Here is a 19823-nt window from a genome sequence, read left to right as displayed (position 1 = left end):
CATTAGAAGCCCACGTGACAGGTTTATAGTCCAGCGCCACGGTAAATATATTGATTTTATATAGTTGTGGGCACAGGGAGCCCAAAATTATATATAAACAATAACTGAGAAAACCCCTTTAATAGAAACTGTGAAGCTTCTTACCTATGACTAAGAACAGGACCTGTGTTATTAACTGCAACTCGCGCTGTATGCTGTCGGAGGCCGTTATTCCTGCAGCCGCGTGCTATGATATATTCCTGGGTGTAAAATAGATTAGGACTTTCAGCATAGGATGACATCTTTCCTGATATACTGAGATAACCGATGCAGTAATTCGCCTTCTGGCCAACTATTACTACTGCTTTGTCTCTCAAGGGATTCTTATTCTTTCCATCAGTGAAGTTAATGACAGGAATTATAACATGCTCATTAATTAATCCTGCTAAATCCAATACCAACATATAGGCCTAAATTAACTCTTAAAAGCTTTTAGGGACAGTCAGGAGGTCCCATGCTGATTCAGCCAAGATCATCAAGTCTGGCTCTTACATTGGGCAGTGCTTCTCAACCTGTGAGGCACTCCCCTCTTGTTGGCAAGTATCAGATTTTGTCCTGGAAAATGCCAGAGAGCATAACCGAATCTGGACAGACCCCATTATAGTCCTTCTTATTCCTCTCAAAATTCATCACAAAATTAGAACTCATTGGTTGATACTAAATAGAGCGTTCCCTAATAAAGAAGAATTTAATTTGAGCAGACATCGGTAGCCTTCAACTGATGCCATTATTTACAGGGATTCTGATTTACCCCATATAAGTCAGACGAGCGTTAAAGCCCTTCCCTGAAAATCACTGCGGGGGTTGCCTGCATCCCTTTGCTTTCAATGGGGCCGGCGGCAGTAGCGCTGGCCCCATTGAAAGCAATGGGAGAACATCGCTTTCCTTTGCCACCGGTGTGACAGTTGTGGCAGGGGGTTCCTTCATCCCTGCGGGGAGTTCCCTTGTCACTGAACACTGTGACAGTGCTGTCACAGTGTTCAGTAATGAGGGGACTCCTCGCGGGGATTTTTTACATGCAGCACGGAGCTTCCCACTGCAGGCATGTCCTATGTTTTGCAGGTGCGAGTATTTTGCGCCTGTAAAAGACGGACATGTGAACACACTATAGGAAACCAGCGGTTCTATCATAGGCACACGCAAAAAACGCTCACCTGACTTTGCCCTAAATCATCGTTTGATCCTAGAACAATTAGAAGAGACGGTAAACATTTATTTATGTGTGTGTGACCAGCTTTTGAATAAGGGTGGATTCAGATGAACGTGTTTATGTGCATACAATTGTGCGCACGAAAATGTGCGCCTATTAGAACCGTTGATTCCCTTTGGTGTATTCACATGTCCGTGTGTTACAGGGATGCAAACGCACGTACCCGGAAAACGTAAGACATGCGTGCAGCATAGGTCCATGGTGCATGTCAATATTTCCCAGCTAGGAGTCCCCTTGTCACTTAACACTGTGACAGCACTGTCACAGTGTTCAGTGACAAGGGGATTCCCTGCAGGGCGTAAAGAATCCCCTTCCACAGCTGTGACAGCTGTGGCAGAGGATTTCTTCATCCCCATGGGGAGTAAAGAATCCACTGCCATTGAATTCAATGAATGGCCAAGTGCTGCCTGTGATTGGCTGAGTGCCGTGACCAATAGCAGGCAGCACTCAGCTGTCATTCAATGAATGGCTGAGTGCTGCCTGTGATTGGCTGAGAACTCAGCCAATCAGATACAGCTCTTTCAGCAGGCAGGGATTTTAAATGAAGGCAATGGGCACGGACCTGCATTCACGCGTGTTTGTGCACATACGTCTGTGTGTGGTTTTATGCTCACTTATGCCTTTTGTGCCTATCAGTAATCCAAGAACTGGGTTCTGATGTGGTCAGTTCATTCTTCTGAAAACAACAGTACATCTTTATCTTCACAGAAGTGAGTTTTCAGTTTTATCTTGGTGTAGAAATAGTTTTATACCCAATAAATGTAATATGATGTATCAGTAATTGTCATGATTTTAATAAATAGCTAATTACTAGCTCTAGATGTTTATATATATATATATATATATATATATATATATATATATATATATATATATATATCACCAAACCAGCACTAATTCTCTACCAAGATGATTATGGTTAACGACATGGTTCAAAAAGTCTCTTATTACTTTGTTGGCATACCTACTGCTTCTGTTACTTCCATAATTGTCCATAACACCAAACTCCATCTCTCAAGATGTGTCGATGTTTAGCTTTTTTGTCTATTTCCTATTCTCAGAATTGGCTTCTGGACAACTGCACATCTTCGCAGAGTACAGACCAATAATGTGGAGTTGTATTCTCATAGCGGAAGGATGGACAAAAAAAATATTGACTTTTTGTTTCTAGATCTGTAGCAAAAGTGGAGTTCGAAAACAATTATTTTTGTATTTTTTATTTGATGGTGTCAGCTTTGCTCATCCAACAGCTCTTGTCTAGTCATTAGGAGTCCCATTTCCCCTACGTTTTTTTTTTTTTTTATTCAGCTCAGCTCTGAAAACTCCTGCTTCCTCAAATAGATGTGAAATAGTTGACTTTTTTTGGTTTTGGAAAAAGAATTATATCTCCAATAAAACAGGGGCACAAAGGTGAACTTCCCAAACACACTATGGGGGACATTCATTTTTATTATCACATAACCCAAAAACTGTGAAGACGAACTCTTCTTCTAAATGAATCTGTATTGAAGTATCTAAGGACTAACGTCTGCTTCTGTTTTATGTTCTTATTATATACGGTGTTCTTTAGATGGTATACTGGTTTATTAGAGTTAGAGCGATGTGCGTGACGGGAAAATAATAACAGTTGGAATAAAGTTGGAATAGGTAAAATAATAAATTAGATCAGTTAAAAAATAGAATAATAAAAATGTCCAAAATGTAAAGAGGTAATGTCAGATGAATGCCTCTTAGGAGACAATTTGGGTGACGTATGAATTATTACACAGCGGGTGGAAGATATAGGACATTTCTAATGTTAACTTTTAATTGATAGTCACCCTGATTATGGAAAACATAAACTATAACAAAATACAGAAGATTTTATGAGTTTTTTTTGTATTTAGTGGTTAATATCATCTCTACATATTTTCATATATTGAGGGTAAAAGAAGAAAATCAGATTTTTGGTCCCTTTTAATAATAAAACAATATCTCAGCTAACAATTTTAGCTATGTGGTTTGTAAAAAAAATGCCTAGCGCAGTCAATTAGTGATTTACGACTGCTTTATATCCGCTTTCAATGAGCGTGTTTTAACTCTATATTTGGTCCATTTTTATGTGGATCGTAATATGGAGCTGAAGTAAGACTATTTTATCATGGCCATATTTTTATGGCTGTTTTTAAAAACACCCCATGACCTACTTTTCTTGTCTTTGTTTGAGTTTTGGTTTTATTTTATATTGGGTAAATACAGATGTAGAAGTAGAAAATAAACCCAATGACAGCAAATGCAGAGGTTAATAGAGATCAAGTAGGGATGACATATGGTCGTAATATCCTCTACAACCCAACCCTATAACAGATCTGTATTACGGATGTGTTACAATACGCTCCTCTGAAATTGGCCTATTAGTCGATAGACGCAGAACAGCAACAATTTTCTATCTGCGCCTCTTCAGTGTTGCTCCTGTGATTTTTTTTAAATACCGGATTAATAATATTAAGATGATCCTTAGTTTTTGGGGTTATGATGATTATTATTTTGGGTGAATATATACTACGTCTAGAATTATAAAAATTCATAACTTTTACCTTCAATGCAAACATTTAGGATAAGGAAGGCGAGAAAGATGAAAATGGAAGCAGAACATTCAATTTAAATACATCAGATATTGCAGAGAAATATTGGTCTTGAACACTTTTTTGATGCCTTCGCCATTTTTGTAGGTGTCAGACAAAAGCATGGGGGTCACTTTCAAGTCAATCTGTATCGCACCCTGTTGGGGAATATGGCATACTCTACAGCGTAATTAAACACGGGTGTGCAGCGTGGTAGCACGCCAAGGTTAATACATTTACCCTTCCATGGTCCCAAGAAAAGGAGTTCTTCTTGGAAATTACAGGCTGAAGGTGAAGACATGTCTACGGCTCTTGACACTAATCATAAAAATAGCTAGTGACAAGTCCTAAAAAAATCTTTCCACCGTGTCCCAAAGTTACAATGTCACATCCAATGCTAATGTTGAGTATGAAGCAATATACATGGCAACAACCAAGCAGTTTTCATTAATTATGGAAGACCTCTATAGGGTACATGTCCGATTTACTCTTTAATGCTGGTATCTATAAGTAACAATGAGAGAATAGATACGATGTAGAGTATCTACAGCGTCCTTCTATGTATTATCATCCAGGAAGTGCACGGACTAAATTAATGTATACATTTAGGAGAGATGGGGTTAAAGCACATGGCAGACCACAGGACATCAAAGATAATGCGCTGGTCATGACACATCTGTATCTTATTTAGTAAGAATATGGTGCTAATTGTTCACATATGACAGCGCTGAACCCGGTTCAGAGCAGTTTGTTGGATTAACCCCATCACAGTTTGATGATATTGGTCCCTTTCTTAACTCCTGCAATGCCAAACTAACTCCTGTAAGTCAATTAGCAATGCCTTGAGCGGGAAATTGCATTTATTAGCTTGCTTCGTTAGATGTATCAGTTGGATTTCGCCATATTGATCCCTACAAAGAATGTCGTTTCTAATGCAGAACCCAATATATGAGATTCTGCTATGAAAAAACATGTGAATCTCACAGTGAACTAGTTAAACCCAGACAGGCTGTTACTGGTATTGTGCACCGGTCAACAGGTCTGAAGTTAATGCAAATTAGAGCTTGTATGTCTGTGAGTAGATGGACAGGCTGACGTATGAGCCGATCCTCTGCGCTGAATGATTCCTGTAGGGTATAAATGCTGGAAACTTTTCAGTCTTAATACTGCATAGCATTTTAACTCTATGACTTCTTATATTCTTCATATTATGGGAACTGAGAGGGGCATATCCAACACCATATTATATGAGGAGGGGGAGAAAGTTAGACTTTTTGCATCTTTATGTGTCAGACATTAGAACAGCATTTATTCTGTAATGTCATATTAGCCTCATTTTTGCACAATATCACATCTCTGTGCTAGGAATGGATTCACACTAGCGTTTAATCTCTGTTTTGGCTTTCCATCGCACTGTTCCGTGTTTGCTAGTCTGAAAATGTTACTAATTTATATCCCATAGGAGTCAATCAGTGCAGGGGATCAGCCAACACGGAGATTAAATACTAGTGTGAATCCATCCTTTGGCTGTCATCACATGTCAATCTTGTTATTTGTATAGCGCCAACTTATTCCGCAGCGCTTTCAGGTAATTTATTTATTATTATCGCTCATTTTACTGACCCCAGTAAAGTCAACCTTGAGCCGGCTACCTGAACCTGCGAGGATTGAACCTGCAACCTTCAGGTCATGAGTGAGAGCTTAGGACTGCATACTGCTGCCTTAACACACTTAATTGCTTAGGCTTTCCGCAGCAGAAAACCAACAGCAATTACGCTGGAAAACTGCAATAGCCAAATCCACAGTTTTTTTCTAGCGGATCTGCTGCAGAATTTAACCCTTGTATGTCAAGAGTTGAATTCTGCAGCATAGGTAGACATGCTGCGAATTCTTTGTGGGAATTTTCTGCATCGTGTGAATGGGATTTCGGAAATCCTTCACATGGCTTGTACTGTAAGAGCTGCAGAATTTGCGCTGCATTTCTGTCATGTGTGAAGGCGGCCTGAATTAAGTCACAAAATAGGGTAAATATTTCTCATCCATTCAGTACACAAAAATGTACACAATGGAGCAAATTTATCACTACTGTCATAAATGTAGCCAGTTTAGAACTAGACTAGATGCACCAAGTTTATCACAGTGGCTGTATGATCAATTCGGTGCGTCTTCAGAGACTTTTATCTAACTTCCTGCCACTTTTTGGTTGGCTGACTTTGAACCATATTTGTACCATATGATGTCCACGTGTTCTCCTATCCAAGTTGTGCCAAAGAATCTTGGGTGCAACTTTTGTAACACCTTTGGGCAGGTACCCTTAGTTTCTGAGCAATAGTAAAGTTTAAAATATCACTGCATGTCTTATTTTTGGGCGATTCTTGTTCCAGAATCGGCCATTATTTTATTCACAAAGTAAAAAGCGCTACCAAAAACGCATGCTGCTTTTTATATGTATATTAAACCACTGGAAGAGTGTGTGTGAAAGGAGCCTAAGGTCATCTTCACATGGCAGATTTTTTCCGTGGATCTGATGTAGAGTCCGCATGGAAGCAATGAATATTTTGCATCAAATCCATGGCGAATGCACATCTTCTAAATATCCCATTATTTGAGCAGAAAGTGCAATAGAAAGTATAGATCGCATTGATCTCAAAGGGAGTGAAGCCTTGTACTACATTTGTGGCTCTGACCACCGATGTGGACGTCCGGCCCTACTGCACTTACAACGGGTGGAAGAATCAGTTGATTGGGGAGTTCCCAAGTGGCAGACCCCACTGATCAACTATTGATGATCTCTCCTGAGAATAGGTCATCAATAGTAAATGCTTGGAAAACCCCTTTGAAGGGGATCTGTAGACTATTTGAAATCTTAACTCAGAAAAAAACAAATGAGCTGATTCCACACTGAATCCAGACTGAATCTGCGTTGGGAAATCCAAACACAGATTTGCCCATTGACAAAAAAAATTTAATGCGAATTTCGCCATCTGAACGCTTTCTATTGAGCTTGCAGCCTGAAGGCATTATGGCAGCCCGATTTAATGACGGAATAGGAATTATCTGATGGATATAACTGAGCTGTTATATCAGATGACATGATCTGCAGTGTATCTGGATGGTGGACGATCTATGTGCATCAGCTATATTATCCACTAGGGTAGCATACAGTATTTTAGAGCTGGGATGAACTAAGAGAAGTAAGTAACATATTTTTCTTTATTCAATATCAATCCATTTCATTTACAAAGATTGTACTGAGTTTTTATTCCAGATGTAGACAAGTGCACGGCAAGGGTGAGAGGTGCACATCTGCTTGCTACTGGACAGTAGAATATTACAACCTTCATGGAAAGTTGACTTAACATTGGTCCAGTTATTAATTCCATCTTAAGAAGTGGATCACCATGTGCATTACCTCCCAAAAGGGAAAAAAAATCACTAAAATACACCCCATCTTCTAGCTACATTTAGTCTATTCTTAAGTCGCTTACTTATATCGATCCTTGGGAAAGCTGGAAAGCAACCATTATGTCTTTTACTACAGCTCCCATAGGGACTGTCACCCAGCTTTCTTGGAGTACGGAGTCCCAAATCTGCTTCTTAGGATGGGTTCTCATATACCCACCATCCAGATTTTTCTCCCTCCAGCATTGTAGTAAAAAGCTGGAGAGTTACTGTTGCCAGAACCGATCCCCCAGTTGTCTATGTGACAGTTCAAGGCATCTGGCACATCGGTTTTCATGCCGAATGCCTTCCTGTGTTGGACATAAAAATGTTGCATGCAGTGTTTTTTTGTCCAACTATGGTTGCTGGACCAGAGCCTAAAGTACATCAAAATAGCATGAGTTATATCTAACTCCAGAGTGAAAATACTGGCACAACTGATGTATGTGAACCCAGCCGTAGTAATATGGTAGGATATTTAAAGGGGTTGTCCTGTTAAAAAATTCATTTAAATTCACTTTTAAATTCATTTAAAATTTAAAGCTTAAATCACTTAAAACAATAAAACCAACAGGTACTTATCAATCATCAGCCCCGGCGATTCGGAACTGTAGCCCCAAGATTCCCCCAGTCAATGTTAACAGTGGAAGTCAAGTGACCACTGCCTGCCAATCAGAGGCTGTAGCATCACCATTCCAAACTCCCAGCATCATGGTGCCCAGAATGTGAGTGTTGATCCTAGGAGAACGAGCGGTGATGCTGCAGCTTCTGATTGGCAGGTTGCGATCACCTGATTTCCTCTGTCGATAGCGACCCGGTGAATTATGGGGCTGCATCACTGAAGAGGGTAAGCACCACTTTGGTTTATTGTTTTAAATAATTTGGCTCTGAATTGTAAGGCTGTGTTCACACGGGACCAAAATCCCACGGAATGACCCCCCCAGAAAAAATGTGAGATTTTAGGGGGTAGGAGGGGGGTGGGACTGCAGGTTCAAAACCTGCGATGTTTTACCGCGAATTTTGGATCGGCGTCGCCGCCTGCATTCCGCTGCGGCCATCTCTCCCCATAGAGAAGAGAAAGGCCGCTGTGGAAACGGAGAAAGAATTGACATGCCACGTCTTTAAATTCCGCGCGGCATGTCAATTTCAACGTGGCTTGGCCACAATGGATCATCTGCAGTATGTGGACAAGATTTTTGCACATCTCGTTCACTTTGCTGGCTATCCCGGGATAAAAAGCCACGGACACAATGTCCGTGCAGACCGTCTGCACGGACATACCGTGGCAATTACGCCCCGTATGAGCCCAGCCTAAGAGTGAATTTCTCCGGAGAACCCTTTTAACTACACAGCTAGGAAGATCTGTAATTCAGGAATTTAGGAAAGAAAACAACCCCTTATAATTTCTGCCATGGGTAAGATTTTGGAACAGCATTGATTTGTTCCGGTCACATGTTACAGCGGCATACCAGAGGTAGATCTTGTTTTTACCTGAAGTAGACGCTATGCAGGACAGAGGAGAGTGAACTTATACATTTTACTAGCTAACAGATGAGATCAAAGATACAAAATATGTTCTTAAGACGGTTTACCATACTGTCTTACCAAACAGTGACTCAAGATAAGGACTAAGCTGCCTCGAATCTTTCATCTACTCAGTTAACCAATAAAGGGCTTCTTTTAAAGACTTTATACACTCTCTAGGGTCAAATATACAACCTTTTTTTGTATAGCTACAGCGCATCTAAAATGAAAATCTTTGTAAATAGTTCTTCACTAAATAAATCTTAGTGTTCCGTGTATGCAGCTCCTATGCAGACTATATGACCTCTGTAATGAAAAAAGTCAAAAAGGCAGTAAAAGGGCATATGGCCTCAAAGTCAACTTGTTCTTGATTTACGGTCAGATATATCTACACACATATATATATATAGAGATAGATAGATATTTCTAATTATATATGGATATATAGTATATCCAGTCATGCAGGCAGCGCAAGTTTTTGATAATGAAAAAAGCATTTAATTGTCCATTTTTTCCTATTGTCTGTTTTTCTTGGAGCAATAACAATATTCCTTTTATCCTGTTTAGACAAGAAGATTCATCGTGATCTTTTTGGATGGCTCTGTAACCCATGTGTATGTGTATATATATCTGTAAATCTTACAATTGGCAGCTGCATCTCAGTGCATCTATTTCCCAAGATCTATCTGAATAGTCCAATGCAATTTCCAAACATTACTGGCAGCTTGTCCTGATCAGGGGATTTGGGGACACAAACAGAGCATATGTCTATGAACCTCCGCGGGAAGCAAAGAGTCATCTTTTTGTCATCTGGTTAGGATTTGCACTGGTAGACTCTTTCATAACAAGGCATGTTTACCATCCTGTTCTCCTACAGAGCAGAATGTCACCATGAGACAATGTCATTCTATAGGATCGTCCCTATATTTGTTCATAAAGAAATGATAAATTCTGCAACCTTGGTGTACAGTAATTTTTGCGACTAAATGATAAGGTGTCCGAAAGATTTAAGGGGTAGGAATGATTCTTCGGTAAAGGCCCCTGTACCCCCTCTCTAGCGCCTTAGGGGTCTGATGCCGCCTCTTTGTTACTTTTTACTTGATGGGCAGTCTGCTTCAGCCTTCCGTTCACTGTGCATCTGTGCCTGCAGGGCTAAAATCTGGAACCCATAATGTCCAGCAACGTTTATACTACCTTTCCATGATGGATTGGTTTTGACTGAAGGAAAGGAGAGGGGGGTTAAAGGAGCTATTTAAAATCAAGGAAGAAGAGAGAAGTCATGAATCCCTCCTCCCAAGTTATTCAGTTTGGGCGATCCAATCAGAAGAAGCACCAGACCAATTTCTTGTGAAATCCCTCCTTAACATCCAAAAAATGAGGAGTGAAAGAAAAGAGGGAAGGATTGGAGCATTATTCGGGAAGCCTGAGAAGTTCAGGAGCACACACTGTGTGTGAGGCAGCTGGGAGGTATAACTGACTACCAATTGTGCTGGCACTGCCACCTAGCCTTCCACATTATTGTTCCACATTGAATACAGACCGTTGCTTCTATCACTTTAAAAGGTCCTGGCAACGATAAGGCAGCATCCCCTTGTTGGCTCCTGGGGGAGGATCACAAACAGGGCTGAGGCAGCAAGGACCAGTGCATACAAGATGAAAGAAGAAGGAACATGCCCTGACTCCCCCGAAGGCAGCTTGGTAACCAGCGAAGAAGAGGCTGAGCGCCAACACAGCAAAGCCATACGTAAGCGCACAGTGCTGGTAGGCAAAGGTGCTGAGGGGAGGGTGCCCCCTTCACCTCCGTGCAAGCGTAACAAAAGGAGCCCCCAACTAGAAACGTTTGAGGATGTACACACGCAGAGAATCATTGCCAACGTGAGAGAGCGGCAGCGCACACAGTCCCTAAATGATGCTTTTGCAGAGCTCCGAAAGATCATTCCTACGTTGCCATCTGATAAGCTAAGCAAAATACAGACCCTGAAGCTTGCCTCTCGCTATATTGATTTCCTCTACCAGGTCTTGCAAAGTGATGAGCTGGACCACAAGATTGCCAGTTGTAACTACCTTGCCCATGAAAGACTCAGCTACGCCTTCTCTGTCTGGAGAATGGAAGGTGCCTGGTCCATGTCTGCATCCCACTGAACCCACCAACGATGCCTCTCTTGTCTGCTGTCTAAGAAGGTATGTGGGTTCCACAAAGTATGTCAAATTTTTTTATATGACGTCGGCCAGATAGATATTACCCTGAGGCAGAATAATTCAGGTTGACCGGATGTTCAAGATGACCACTTTGGATCTTCTAGAGTTTGCCTTACAGATAATGTATTATAAATGATGTAATACTTTATATGAAGCGCAATATATTACAACAGTCGTGCCCATGGTTTTCATATGTATCCAAATAACCCAGACTCCATACAATCTACCTAACAGGCATATTCCGTCTATTGTTAGTATCCGCAGTCTCCAGCTGTGTCAAGCCCACCTAACGTTAGTGATATACGACCTTCCTGGTAGCACTTTGAGTCTCGCAGAAGCACATGTCACTTATACCTTTGCCATATTGAACTTGCAACTAAACAGAAAGGGACGTCATGGACTCCTGCTGTAAATTAGACAATACCACAGTTGTGCTGACCTAGGCCACATTATCACTTTTCATGGCTAATCATGTCTCCTGTGCGGAAACTGGGAACAAGTACTTCCTTCATTACATTATCCAGGCTGATTGAATTGTACAACCAGTAACGCTTTCACCACGCTTAGCTGTAGGCAAGGTGCATAGCACAGCATGTACATTTTGCAGCCCACTAACAGGACATGACACGTGGGAATGGTTCACTAGACAATAAAGTGAAATAGCCTATTGTAGCAATATATTAATATTCAATGCTTATGCTATAATTAACTCATATACATATCGTAAGACATATTTAATATGCTTCGAGCATTGCCTGCAGTCAACCTACATCTAGCTGGTTTGGGTAATTTCTCCAATGTTATAATCTGGATGTGAAATACTATATTACATATTCCGTATGCAAGTCACATCCCTGGTCGGTGGACCGATGACTTATTAAAATGACCTTTGGATACAACTTATTCTTATCCCTCCTCATTAATACATACATCAGGCAGTGATATACCCAAACCACATCGCCCAATAGTTTCTATTTAATTTGCACTGGAAGAGAATGAATTAAAGTACACATACAGATGTAGCAATTGTTAACTTGACTGACGCACCATGATAACTCGATTTATATTATTATAGTAGACTATAGTCATCATAATGCGTTAAATGTCAAGTTAACGTTTGCTACATCTGTTACACCCTGACATTGCTTCAATCCACCTATAAGATATATATAGATGACGTTTCATTTATTTCTTAAGTGAAAAACATGATAAACTTTGTTTTTTTGACATTTCGGAGCTTTATATTTTTGGACAAATAGACACAATTTCTTGTATTTTAATGTAATTTTAGTTTCTATATCCTGGCAAACATCACCAAATAAGTAACTATCTCCCAAAGTCCATTAAAAAAATGTGCGTTTTCTGTTCAGACTCACGTGACTGTTACGGAAGTCTTTGTAAAAAAAATTAACGGGACCTCAAGAGATTTCAAAGCTCACGTCAACCGGAGCGCAGATCTGGGCAGCTCTGTTTGCTTCTCACGTTGTCTGCTTAATATAGGGTATTTATCTTGTGTTGACAAGACCGATATCAAAGCTTACAAGCCGTCATCTGTACAGAAAACTATTCAGCTCGCATGTTTTGTAGCGCAGAGCTCATTTCCATTCGGGATCTTGTAATATAAACATGGTTTTTAGTTTCCGAACACATGGGGGGCCTGAAGAACACAACCATAATGGATTCTGTTGTACTAACAACCTTGTTACAGAATACATAATCGGGCTGGGTGTATATTATGGCTTCATATGTTAAAGTAATCACTTTAGTATCCTATTATATACACTCAGTAAGTAATAAAGTGTTTATATTCCCTGAAGTCATATCATAAACCGTTAGAAATCGGGGGCAGTGCAATTCAAGTCAAAGTGTTTTCCGAGGCAAGATCGATGTAGATTGTCATTACCCTCGACTCTACCACATGCTACAGCCAGGACAGGTGTTATGGAGACCTTGTAAGTAGAAATTGAACATATGGTAGGTTAGTACCTGAATGTGTGTACAGCAGATGATTAAATAAAAAATGATGAAGAGTCGGAGCAAAAGAAGAAAAGTTTTAAAAGTTTTTAAGTTATGTTTTGCCTTATTGTATAGACCTAAACATATGAAATACATGCAAAAAATATAATTGGAACCTTAATACTATGACTGCCACCTCTACAGGTGACTAAAGACTACTAATGAGAATGATCAGAACATACGCACCTTTAATATTACTCTTGTCACTAGGACTTATCCTAATGATCATAAATATAAAACTAATATAGTTAATAAAGTAACATAGTAAGATAGTTCGTAAGGCCGAATGAAGACAATGTCCATCTAGTCCAGTCTACTTTTTTTAATTATACCCCCAGGATTACTATTACTTATACTAGTAATTGTACATTTCATACTACTACTATCACTTAATACAACTGTTACATTCGTCATTAATAACTTTTATATTAATAATGATTATTATGGTTTCATTAATACTCTAAACTCTAATAGAAATAACAGCTGTAATAAATAGTCCTACTACCACCTATATTCTATCACTTTGACTAATATTAGTATTAGAAATGTGTCCTTAATACTGATAACCCAACTCTAAAGCTCTTCCTTTAATACCACTGCTACTAATAATGACACAGCCCTTACCACCACCTTTTCTACTACTTCCATAGCTAATCATACCAATTATCCTGAATGTGCCATATATACTGTTAACCACCATACAATCCTATCTTTGGGGGCTCTGGTACCACTACAGCTACGTAAAGTGGTTGGACTCTTACTACTACTATATACCTATTATAATGATTGCTATAAATGTGCCATTAATACGACTAACCCGAATACCATTTCTACAGTTTATACCAACCCATACTACAGATACTAATAATAATCCTGATAACCATGCTCTTATATAAGCATACAGATATAGCAAAAGTTAACTTGACACCCAATACGTTCATTTCACAGTTTCAGCAAACTTTAAATTGATACTTACCATAAAAACCTTAGGCCTTTGACTAAAGGCAACCTTACCTAATCACACTTTTCTATTTCTTCAGATATATGTTGTTACTATAGCCTGACGAAGAGGCCTAGTAGCCTTGAAAGTTTGCATATATTATTTTTCTGGTTAGCTAATAACTGTATCATCACCTCTATCATACTTCTATACAAGAGTATTTAACATCATAGGACATATAGTAACAAAAGCCATTGAAAAAGTCAAGTTAAAAGTTGCTACACTTGTGCATTCAACTAGTAAAGTGTCAAGTTAACATTTGCTATATCCGTACCATAAAGTATTATGATTCCTATAGGACCCTTCATATTACTACTACTATTCACGCTACTATGACCACTCTTCCAATGTGATAATGGCTTTTCTGTCAAAATATTACAGGTGTGATAACTTTATTGGCTAATCGGAAAAATGATATATAGACGCTTTCAAGCTTTCGGAGCTCCTTTATCAGGGACATTTACAAATAACGACTTTTACCAAATTGTATTAAATAATTAGCATTACTATAAAAATGAACTCAGCAGCACCATTTCTACAGGTAGTTTGTATATGTGTCAGGTCTAAGGCTGGTGGTGTTACCACTGGCATTACTTATAATTAAGGTGATATATGGCGTTCACCTTGGGGGAAGGGGTTTTATTAGACACATCCCTCTATGCAGACAAATGTCAAAATCATGTTTGTTTAATTAACACTTGACCTGTCTGCTCCTGTTGGGACCTTCAGCAAATCAAGGAGCAAATGAGCTACAGGCAAATTTTTTTTTTTTCGGTCACAGGAAGCGCAGGGAATAGCGCTCGGGATATAAGATGTCAGGTGGTGTCAATCTTGTGTCGAAAGGAAGAGAAGGAGGCTATGAGATAGTGGACATGGCTCTACTATACTAGACACATGGCATTATAATCATACCAGAGAGCTACAAAATAGTTGGAGAAATAACCTCTCTAACTTAAGAATTTTTTTTTTTTAAGATTTTTTTATTATTTGACTAAATATTGATATATTATGAAATAATATAATAAAGCGTTCATAATAACAAGCCATTCAGAACAAATATGCTATACGTCTAGAATTGCAGCTATGCTCTCCTTCACCTGGGGCAAAGTTGCTTGTTGGTGTACCTTTTGCTGCCCGGGGCACATGCTCTGCCAGTTATGCCCAGTATAAATCCTATATAATCATATAAGGGTATAGTAAATGAAATGCAAAAATGTCTTAGTGATCATTAGTATTGGAAGTACCTGTTATCCTCATCTATCCCCCTTAATATCTGCAACTGATCCTATTAGGATAATGTCATTTCCCCATCAAGCCGTTAATAACACTTGTCCTTTAACCAATATAGTTTACTTTGCTTTGAAATCACGCACTGTATCGGCAGCCATTTTCAATGTAATGGATTAAAAAAGACGAATTGCAGCTGGCAAAGTAATCTATTGTAGCTACAGAACTACTAAACAGTGGCAGGTCATACAGCCTTATCAGCTGTCAAGGCAGGTCAAGCTTATTTCTATAGGAATTCTGCCTAGTCTTCTACTCCGGCGTCTGCAGAAGTACTTGTGCTCACTCACAGAATCTGGCAATAGACAGTAAAACCCCGGCCATGACATACAGCCTGTTAGGAGGATTAGTGTTCCTCCTTTTTGCTGATTTACACAGAGGAATTCAATCTATTTATGGGGATTTTTTTGCTTCCTGTATAGATCGGTTTTCATCTTCCTGCACTGATCATGTGAAATACTGTATGGGAACATTAGTGGATTTGTGGAAAACTTTGATGAAAAACCTCGGGGTCACAGCCAATGCAATAAGCTTTAACTGGAACGCAAAGACTTTAATTTCAGACTAAAGTTGTCTTAGAAAACTCTTAAGGAATGCATGATTTTTTTTTCCCAACGGTGTCAGAAGTACAATATATATATATATATGTGATTATAGAAAAGGAGATAGAGAGGAAGACATATACTAAGCTACAATACATACAATACATATATATTGTACATTTGTACATGTAATTATATATATATATATATATATATATATATATATATATATATATATATATGTGTGTGATTATAGAAAAGGGGAAGGAGATTTGTAGAATATATATATATGAGAGAGAGCTATATGTATATCTATCTATCTATATAGATATGTCTTCCTCTCTATCTCTTTCACCTTTTCTATAATCCTCACTATTGCTGTTCCAATACTATTACTTTTCTTCCTTTACTTCTATGTCCTGCAAACATTCAGCTGTCATTTGCTGCCAGCTTGATACAGATACAACAAAGTTGTCTCATGGAGGGAAAGGAGCTCCCGGTGAAGCAGATGTCCTAGTGATTTGTTATAGCACATGCCATTTAGCCACCTATCAGTTAAATAGCATTCCAGAGTCTTCATCAATAGTATGACATGTGACAATTAGAAGATCCCTTTTCAACCACACTAATTTCCATCTATATACTGAAAATATAGACTATAAAGAAAGTCACTTCTACTGGAATAAGGCAGGGAATAGCACCCTACAGTGTTATATGCATAGTATGCAGTCATGTATATTACAGGATGCGGTTAGAGTAATGAATGGTGTCCCATATATCACATATATGATAACCTTATGCTTCTATTATTATAGAGGGGTTTTCTGTGGTAATCGAAAAATGAAAATTTTTTTATGGAAGATGAGACATTCAGCAAAAATTCAAAATATCAGTTATCAAGAGCAGATAATTTTAATAATAAAAATCTTTATTTGTATAGCGCCAACATATTCCGCAGCGCTTCACATTTAAAACAGCGTAACATATCAGGGTGCTTACAAGAGTATTTGTGGTGTCTGTATCTATACATAAATAGATAATAGAAAGAAGGTAGAGATGATAGATGGATAGATATGAGATAGATAGATAGTAGAAAGATAGATAGATATGAGATAGATAGATAGATAGATAGATATGAGATAGATATGAGATAGATAGATAGATAGATAGATATGAGATAGATAGATAGATAGATATGAGATAGATAGATAGATAGATATGAGATAGATATGAGATAGATAGATAGATATGAGATAGATAGATAGTTATAAGATAGACAGATAGATAGATATGAGATAGATAGATAGATAGATAGATAGATAGATAGATAGATACTGAGATAGATAGATATGAGATAGATAGGAGATAGATAGATAGATAGATAGATAGATAGATAGATAGATATTAGATAGATAGATAGATAGATAGATAGATAGATAATAGAAAAAGGTAGAGATGATAGATGGATAGATATGAGATAGATAGATAATAGAAAGAAGGTAGATAGATAGATAGATAGATAGATAGATAGATAGATAGATAGATAGATAGATAGATAGAAAGAAGGTAGAGATGACAGACAGATGGATAGATAGTTGGAGAAAGATAGATAGATAATAGAAAAAGGTAGAGATGATAGATGGATAGAAGAAAGATGGTAGATAGATAATATAAAATTGTAGATAGATAGATAATAGAAAGATGGTAGAAATGATAGATAGATAGAGAGATAGATAGATATGATATTAGATACATAATAGCAAGACGGCAAAGATGATAGATAAGACATAGATAATTTGGTAGATAAGAGTAAGGTGGCGAAGATGAGAGAAAGATAGATAGATAAATAGTATTGTTGATAGATATGAGATAGATAATAGAAAATTGGTAGAGCTAAAGGATAGACCATATAGACGAACGATAAATAGATAGAGAGATATGAGATAGATGGATAGTAGAGATGGTAGACATAGATTTCATAAATATTATAAAAAATGGTAGATATATAGGATAGACCGTATAGATAGATAGAAGGATAGATAGATAATAGCAAGACGGCAGAGATGATAGATAGGCCCTAGATCGATGGATAGATAACAGAAAAATAGAAGAACTGATATATTATAGATAGAGAGATAAGTGCAGGGCAGCAGAGATTATAGCTATTAGATAAATAATAGAGTCTGCAGGGATCAGATGATACTTGTTATGTGGCAGTTGTGAGGCGGTGTCTTATATAAATTCACAACATGAACATACACATCGTATACTAACCTTCACCCCGGTCAATGTCAACTATCTCAAAGAGACAATGTCCTGGGAAGCCCTGAGAGGCGCCGTGGTGTGAGGGCACATACTGCTTTGCATGTTGAGTAAATGCAAGATTCTTTGCCAAATATTGTGAATCATGAAAAAAGGGGGAAAAAATGCCAAAACACGACAGTTTATTTTTCTCTTTTTATTGGTTTACCTTCCAGGAGACAACAGTAGGCAAGTTTACTGCATCTACTGTATGTAGCCAACTAGAAACATGATTAGGATGTAGCAATTCCGTTTGCTATTCCCAGATTCACTTCTGTGGTGTCACTTTCACAAAAGCAAACATCTTAAGTAGATTATGTAAATTCAATTACATATCATACATTTGTGGCCTGTTTGACAGCGCACAAAAGGATACAAGTGAAATGTATAACAGCAACCAGAGTATATGGAAGGCATTGTTTGTTACTACAGTTAACTAATTAAACTATTACATTAGTAATCCAATGGAGGAAAGACATCCTCCGGGCACTTCTAATTACAGTAGCATGTTACCATTGTGCCAGTAAAGGATAATGCTTCTACATGATGTAATGGTATCAGCGTATTACAGAACAGTAGGGATTACTGGTCAAAATGATTTTCGCAAGATCGGATTTATTTGATGGCTTAAGAGTTAAGAAAGTTGTCCATATTAAATGTATGATAAAACGATTGTTAATAAAGGAGATACGAGACAAAACGTGTAAAATATGTACAAAAAGCAAAAATGGATGAACATGGCCGAGACGGAATATAAAACAATGCTTACATAACATAATCTTCAGAGATAGGAAATGAAGCAGTATATAACGCCAATAGCCTAAAGTATTAACAAGAATATCAGCTGGTTTAAATATCAAGGAAATAAGACAGAAAACTGTTGGTGGGGATTTAACACCCAAAAATACTGCGTTTTGTGGATTTTGTGATTAAAAAATAAAAACATTCAGCGATCTTCTTCTGGACAAAGTGGGATAAAACAAGTAAAAGCTACAACAACCAGTTAAATAATCTCTTAAATTGTGCAATTGATGTAAATTCTGTTGCAAACAGTCTTAATAGTAATAGGAAGGCTAAACACATTTGTTGAGTTCCCAGCCGGCACCTGTAAGCTCTGAAGTATGAATAATGTCACATGACCACTAAAACAGAACTAATTAGCATTTCATAACAGAACTTCCAGTTCATATGCTGCAGATTGGTTGCAGATATTGCCCCTAAATATCCATTCCATACATGTGACGGGGGTGGTTATAGGAGCATGTGAGTGTATGACTACAAACCCTATTTGGATAAATGTGACAATCCTAAGATTTCTGCTGACAATACGCCAGATGTGAATATGCCGACAAAACAAACTTACTCGGCTACTTGAAGCTACCTTGACTTTAGCCTGTTTTTAAGTGTTTTTATTTTTTCTGCATGTTTCCATTAATAGATAGATGGATAGATGGATAGATGGATGGATAGATAGCAAGAAAGAAAAAATATAAATGATATATACGTAAATTTATAGCTAATGATAAATAAAGAAAAAGGAAACAAGGAAAGAAAAGGAAAAAAAGAAAGGAAATTGATAGACAGATAGATAGATAAAGAAAGAAACAACATAAATGATAGATACCTAAATTTAAAGCTAGATAATGAGAAAGAAAGAAAAAGGA

The 19823-nt window shown here is 38.0% G+C and overlaps 1 protein-coding gene across 3 annotated transcripts in view; it reads left to right on the top strand.

Annotated features, from left to right (window-relative positions):
* Window positions 1-10192: 10192 nt before the first annotated feature.
* LOC136584493 (twist-related protein 2-like) overlaps window positions 10193-19823 on the top strand; it is a 296978-nt gene continuing 287347 nt past the window's right edge. For all 3 annotated transcript variants that reach the window (XR_010787285.1, XR_010787284.1, XM_066584318.1), the window contains exon 1: window positions 10193-10998. Coding sequence is in view for 1 of the 3 variants with exons in the window: in XM_066584318.1 (XP_066440415.1) it covers window positions 10471-10959 (489 nt within the window). In the remaining 2 variants the exon portion in view is untranslated. The remainder of the gene's footprint in view (window positions 10999-19823) is intronic.

The sequence above is a fragment of the Eleutherodactylus coqui genome, chromosome 1 (assembly GCF_035609145.1).
Source record: "Eleutherodactylus coqui strain aEleCoq1 chromosome 1, aEleCoq1.hap1, whole genome shotgun sequence".
In the NCBI taxonomy this organism is placed as follows: domain Eukaryota; kingdom Metazoa; phylum Chordata; class Amphibia; order Anura; family Eleutherodactylidae; genus Eleutherodactylus; species Eleutherodactylus coqui.
This window is presented reverse-complemented; position numbering and strand designations above follow the sequence as displayed.